General features: G+C 35.3%; 1 protein-coding gene across 2 annotated transcripts in view; it reads left to right on the top strand.

The window, feature by feature from the left end:
• The first annotated feature begins 187 nt into the window (after positions 1-187).
• LOC116300356 (uncharacterized) overlaps positions 188-7,174 on the top strand; it is a 30,630-nt gene continuing 23,643 nt past the window's right edge. The window contains exons 1-4 of one of the 2 annotated variants that reach the window (XM_089030917.1): positions 188-690; positions 5,816-6,031; positions 6,388-6,492; positions 6,911-7,135. In XM_089030917.1, the coding sequence (XP_088887043.1) occupies positions 676-690; positions 5,816-6,031; positions 6,388-6,492; positions 6,911-7,135 (561 nt within the window). In that variant the 5' untranslated portion in view covers positions 188-675. The remainder of the gene's footprint in view (positions 691-5,815; positions 6,032-6,387; positions 6,493-6,910; positions 7,136-7,174) is intronic. The other variant, XM_089030918.1, reaches the window with a different exon arrangement.

Genomic DNA, 7,174 nt, shown 5'->3' with positions numbered 1-7,174 from the left:
CTCTCCTTTATTTTAATGATAATGAGGGAGAGGGCAATCTTTGCAAAAAAAAAAAAAAAAAAAACTCGGCAAATCAGCCTCAGATTGAGCTCAAACTTTACAATCACTAACTAAAACACAACAGGTTTGTTAGCATATTGCTATTTAGTGCTACCCTCAGTAAATAAAGAGTTTATTATTATTATTATAATAAACAAACATATCAAAATTTTGTTAAAATACGATTTAACAAGCCTTTCATTAATTTTGTTTTGTTATAGCAGACGAACCACATAGGCATTTACGGTAAATGGTAAAAAAATATTGCTTGGACTGCCTGTGAGTACGTGATGAGATACGTATACGTATGCGAAACATGTTCGTTGATTAGCCAATTGGTTTTGCTTGTATATCAAAGCGAAATCACCTGTTTCCTCCCTGTCACTTAACAAAATTAATTCTTTCGGTTTCGTATCAATCATTCACGTGGAAGAGAAAGAAGGCACGAAGGCCTGCCTGGTAAAACGCACTGCACAGAATACTTGAATGTTTAATTCACGTTATGTATATAGACCTAAAGTTAAATCTATAAAACTGGTCCAACATTATAAGCAATCTTCCTTATTCAATGATGGAGTGGATTCAAGCACGCTGTCACAGTTGCACGCAAATTAAGAAAAGAAAACGGTAGACTTCATGGCGGGAAATTCGGTAAGTATGAAATATTGATAAATCAGCTTATGTGTGGCCTGTGAACAGCTCTAGTTCTATCATGTCTTCGAAATAAAGATTGTTAGATAGGGAGTCATTCATATTGAGATTTGTCATGGACATAGCTAAACTTTAATAGACTTTGATATGACACAGAAGAATGCTGTTTTCGAGCCCAGCAGGAGCGAGAAAAATACACATTCATAGATAAAAATATCCGGCGATAATACATAACTAGCAGTGTAATAAATTGCTTATTGTTTGACACGAATTGCTTAAGGTTATATTTCCGAATAAAGTTCAGTCATTTCAGTATCGTTCCAGATCCTCCCCAGGTTCTCTCCACTATTAAATATCTGCTCACTCGAGCACTAATTGCTTTTAAGCTGTGCAGCTTCTCATTAATCCCATATAGGTAAATATAGGTCTTGTTGATATGGGATTAATTAGGCAGCTATATAATTAATAGGTAATGGGATTTCATGCTCTTTTACAATTCAGTTTTGAAATGTTCGCCTTTTCTAAAGAGAACACAACATTGACTATATTCTGCCAACTTAAGGCTGTTGCAAGCTGTAGAAATGGAAATATAGAGAATTCAGTGTAAGCTCCACAATAAGCCTGAAGTGAGATGACCTTTTACCCCCGTCTCTAGACCATAATCTTTTTCACATTGCTTTTGTTATTTAATTATGACTATTGTTCCTGTATTCTCTAAGAAATCAAAAATTTTAATATGAAAGAATTTTAAAAGCTATTATGGTATAGAGTCAGGGGTAAAACGTCATCTCGCTTCAGGCTTATTCCTAATGCATTTCTTTTATTTTGCACTCAGACTCAATCACATTAGATTCAACACCAAAAAACAGAAAATGAAAATAATAGGGATAGCTTTGCATTAAAATACCTATTTCTCAATGCTATCTAATGTCTGCTATCTGATGGATAAATCTTATCCTGTGCATAAATTTATTGGATAACACTATTGACTTATATCCACTGGATAAGGATTCATACTTCGGGAGAGCCAATGTAGCAAGCAGTTGATGTAATGTATTCATAAAAATGCAATGAATCACGACAACAACAACAATAACCTTTATTTTACTCATAGGGAGAAGGATATTACATAAAAACATTTTAGTACTAGAAATTTATTTACAGTCATGCAAGATATATTATATATATTTATATTTATATTTACAAAGAAAAGAAAAATAGATACTAGAATTAGTTCTTGAGCCTGAGGGAATTAAATTAACCATAAGTTTTCTAGTTAACCCCCAGCCATTTTATGTTGTTAATTTAAAAACAAGGAATGATAAATAAGGGAAAGAATATAAAATATGACATCTAAAATTACACTTACTAGTTATAGATATATTATATATACACCTAATTGAAAAAAATGTAGTCGGGTTTGAGAAGGCCATATCATCGAAGCTAAGACCGAAAAGGATTTTGGGTACCCCGAAATGTGTATCATATTTTGCATATAGACACATAACAATGCACAGTAGTTCACAAAGTCGGTCTGCCTAGATTAACAACATGCCAAAGCCATGATGCATAAAATGTGCACAGGAAAGGAAAACTGCAATATGCATGAAATTAGCATAATTGTTTGTCTTCCTATGCTCCCCTTCGGTCATAGCTTTGATGATATAGACTTTTTTTGAACACAATAACGTTTTTTCAGTTAGGTGTACATGTATATAATATAATCATATATATATTTTTAAGAGAGAGAGAGAGAGAGAGAGAAAACATATGAGAGAAATAATGAATATATCGTATATGCATTCAAAAATTGGTATATATTTGTATAAATATACTACTATTGTTATTATGTACTGTTTAATAAACTCGCAGGTGTGTTTTATCAGGATTTTTAGACCTGATAAAAACATGATCTGTGAGTTTATTGAACGGCTTAAGAAACTGATGGTGCATGTTCTCATATTATACTGAATTCTTTACGAAATGAACCAAGTTTGATAGAGAAAATCTAAGTTAAAGTTTATGCAAATGAAGACAAATCTATATCGGATATAACCTCCTTCATTATCATGATTTCTATTGTTTCCTTCATGAATTATTAATGAGTTTTTTAAATTGTTATTTTTATTATATATTATACATTAGTAATTATATAGAGAGGAAAAAGATGTAGGTCTTTTTTAAAGAAAAATTTTTTTGATGAAGTGGTGAACAAATGCAATAGATAGAATGACAATAGAACACAACAGATTTTCTGAACACATTACATCAACTGAGTGCTACATGTTGGTTCCTTCTGTAACGTTGTGCCTTTTTCTTTTATTCTCTTATCATCTCAACATGCACAAAACCAGTCGACTCACTCACAGACACACTAGCCTCATGCTCTGTGTTACATTTTGTCCCCCACTAGGGGAGGGGTACGTCAGTCGCTACACAACTCCACTCTCTAAGAAGCACTGTCTCAGTGAGGAAAATTACAAACATGTCAACAAAACTAATGGTTGCATCAGTTGCATAAAAGTTCAAGTCTATAACTAATCAATCACAGTTCAGAGTCTAACAGTTAACATCGTTTTGTCTTTTCGAACGTTTTTTCCCCCTTTACTCGACTTTCTTCTGTTTGGGCACTGGTCATCATGCCACACAAGTTGTGCACGGTCTCATGTACTGTAGATGTAATTTACTCTGCAAATCAAAATTGTTCAACTTTCCTGATAACAAGTAGGTTCCGTACATGTAACTTTAATTGACCTGTTAATGTTTACTGTGTCTTGAACTCTCCAAGTTATGTCTAGTCCAATCACCAAATCTGTTTGGAGCTCTTATTGTTCTTTTCGGCCTTTTTCTTTCATCCTGTTCCTTGTCTTTCTTCTCTTTTTGATCTCTTTGCTGCTCTCTGAGATCTTTCTCTTCTTCAGTTGCCTTTGGGTTTTTATTTACCTTTCCTTTCTTCCCTTCCTCTTTTCTTTCATCCTCCTTTCCTTTCTTACATTCATCTTTTCTTTCATCCTCCTTTCCTCTCTTATATTCATCCTTTCTTTCATCCTTCTTTCATCCTTCTTTCCTCCCTTTTCTTCCTCTTTTCTTTCATCCTTCTTTCCTCTCTTTCCTTCCTTGGCTAGCCAACTTTTCAATGATGGACCAAGGTATGGCTTGAGACGATCCACGTGGACTACCTTAGGCTTAGACTTTGCTGTCTTTTTAATCCTGTAGACCACATCCAACAGTGCGGCCACTACCAAAAAGGGTCCTTCCCAGGGACAGTCCAGCTTGGTGCTTCTGCCCTTTTTCCTTCAAATGTTATGTAAACCAAACACTTTCACCTACCTGGAGTCCTCTTCAGGCAAGCTTCTTGTCATAATTCCTTTTCTGTCTGGTTGCTGCTTGTTTCAGATGTTGTTGTACATTGTCAAACGATTCAGCTAATCTTCTTGTAAGTGCCTCTGCGTACTCACCAGGTATTGGTGGTGCATCTGGAGTATTCTCTGTGATTACACCTAGAGGTACTTTCACTTCGCGACCTAGCATCAGCTGATTTGGAGTGCAGCCTGTACTGTCATGTACTGCTGAACGGTATGCCATCATGCACATAGGAAGTTGGAGATCACAGTCTTTTTGGTGTTGTTGTAGTTTGCCGTGAAGCATCTTGATTAGGGTGCGATTAAATCTCTCCACCTGTCTGTCAGATTGAGGATGTAATGAGGTAGTTCTTGTCTTTTCAATGTAATCTGTGTAACATTTTGTCCCCCACTAGGGGAGGGGTACGTCAGTCACTACACTTCATTCTTCTGATAGAACTATCTATACTATCCTACAACCCAGCCCAGATGGTTTTCATCTCTCTTTCAAATTCCACGCTGTATCACAAGTTCTGAACATGTCACCAAGTTCTGAAAAAATGATTTTGTGATGTTATCACTTTGATACTTTATTTTACCACTCTTTTCATTGCTACGAGCGGATTGAGAAAACAGTCGCAACAGGGAAATTGGGCAATACACTTCCGTCAATCAAATTGGTAGGTACCTTCATATTCTCTGATTGGTGGCACTGTATTGCCCTAAATGTATTTCCCTTTTGCGACTGTTGTCTCGATCAGCAAGTAGCAATGAAAAGAGTGATAAAATTTGAAAAAAAGAAAAAGACAAAAAATGAAAATGAGAATGGCCAGGCCTTGTTGCTCTTTCTCATACAAATCCTTCTAACTTTTAAGCACTGTATCTTGTCAGGTATTTGTGCTAGAACACTGAAATTTTGCTCAGCTACAAATATATTACTATGATCTTTCACTGGTTATTATGACTCCAGGAATGCAGTATAAAGACATCCTCATATTCTAATGGCTTTTTGCATAGGGTCTATTAGCCTTTGCCTGTTACCCTTTATTAGGGTAGCACTCTTAAAATAACCCAGGGCTAATTAAATGAACACGTGGCCCACTAAAATCCCTATTTCTTCTTTCTTTCTTTCTTTCTTTCTTTCTTTCTTTCTTTCTTTCTTTCTTCCTTCCTTCCTTCTTCGTTCTTTTTTAGTTTTAAATTATTGTGAATCACTTGAGAGATGTTTCTATTGATCCCTCATTTGCTCATTCATGCTTTCATTTATTCACTTCATTTATTGTTTGTTTGTTTGTTTGTTTCTTTTGTTTTGCAGTGAGGTTAGGGACACCACAAGAGTATAGCCAATTATTGTGGGCCCTGTAGTGTTAGCATGGGCACTGAAGGTGGTATCACCATATCACTAGCGCCTTTACTTTTACTGGGTCTTTTATGTTTGCCTTATACAGGGTTATATAGTGAAGACACTAGCACTATTTTATTTAAATGCTAAAATATTGTATTTAGATTATAAATAAGATTTCATTTGTAATTAAACTTTAAAATCTAACCAGGTTTTTTTCACAGCCTAATAGGTTTTACATCCCACTTGATTAGGCTTACCAATAGCCTGATTTAGGATTTAGAATTTGATTTCTGCAGAGGTAGAAATATCCTAAACTGAAAGGGTGGTTTGAAAACTCAGTTAACCTTCCCTGCCACTTTCTTTATGGCCATTGTTGATGTCATGTTTAAAATTCTTATTTGTTACATCCCTTTTCAATCTGTTTGATGATTTGTTATAGGAACTCTTAAAATGGCCACCAGTGGTCACAAAGAGGACTTGTGAGTGGTGTAGTAGTCCATGTTGGATGAAGGATGAATTCCCTCGGCTGTGCCAGCACCCTTGGTCACAGTGGCCAGCAGATCTCCTGCTGGACCTGCAGCACTGTGAGGATTGTGTGTTGGAATATCACAGGATAAGGGATGACTTTGTTAGAAATGATCCCCAGAAGAAGAAGGTACTTATAGATCGTTTATTTATGGTCATCAGATGGTTCTTAGGGAAAGAAATAAAAGGTACAAGTAAGAAAGGAAAAAAGTAAGGAATGAATAAACTAACAAACACAAACGAAGAACAGAAATATGAAAGAAGAAAGAAGAAAGGAATGACAGAAAAAGGGAATGAAAAAAAAAAAAAAGAAAAGAAAGAAGGAAGGAAAAAGAAAGGAATGAATAAACCAGTAAAGGGAATCTAAATGCATAGAAATGAAATAAGAAATGAATTTTTAAAAAAGGGAAGAGAGGAAAGAAAAGAAAGGAGGGAAAGAAAGAAAAATGTTTTGCGTATACACTAAATCTTTTTTTTTTCTAAAAGAATTTATGGGAAGGAGATGTTCAGAGGTTAACTTTATTCATCATGCAAGCCTTATGGCCTTCTCACAATGAAGAGGAAGAAGAAGGAAATAAAACTACATTAGAGGTTTGTTACTTACTGTTAAGTATCCAGTATGTAGCCATATCATACAATATGATTATTGAAAAATAGAAAAGCTGTAGTCCTAGTAATGCTTAATTCTAGATACATTCTTAATGCATTATGGAACCCTGAAACAACGTCCAGCCTGATGTAAGTGAGGTCACATCTAATGCATAGATTAAACCTTGCAATAACCTCTGGGCTGATGTAAGTCAGGGGGTGCCTAACTCACTGATCAAATCCTGAAACATCCTGGGTTGATCTAAGTCATGGCACAGCAAACTCACAGAAAATGTTTTAGCCATCATGGGTTTTGTGAAAAAGAGAAAAATAGAGAACCCTTAGTTCCATACATGAATAGTTATTCATAAAAATGTGTTATATTTTTAAAGTTACTCATCATGTTATGCTAAAAATACAGCTATTGGACAACTTTGAAAAAACACAACTCAACATGGACAATGTAGCACAGAATCTGAACGTTCCTCTACTAGAGATTTTACAGTTCCCTCAGTTACTCTTCAATACTGGTCTGGCTGAGCTGTTTTTAAATGCCATAACAATATTACTAGACAATGGTACTCCTCTCATCCTGTCTGAGAAGTACCCTGGAATCTATGTGTTACTTGTACATCCATCACAAAAGGTATGAGAACAAAAGACTCTCTCTGAGAAGCATTCAGAC

Source organism: Actinia tenebrosa, unplaced genomic scaffold (assembly GCF_029948245.1).
Source record: "Actinia tenebrosa isolate PJP-AT-01 unplaced genomic scaffold, QUT_ActTen_1.0 PGA_scaffold16__25_contigs__length_10494907, whole genome shotgun sequence".
In the NCBI taxonomy this organism is placed as follows: Eukaryota; Metazoa; Cnidaria; class Anthozoa; order Actiniaria; family Actiniidae; genus Actinia; species Actinia tenebrosa.
This window is presented reverse-complemented; position numbering and strand designations above follow the sequence as displayed.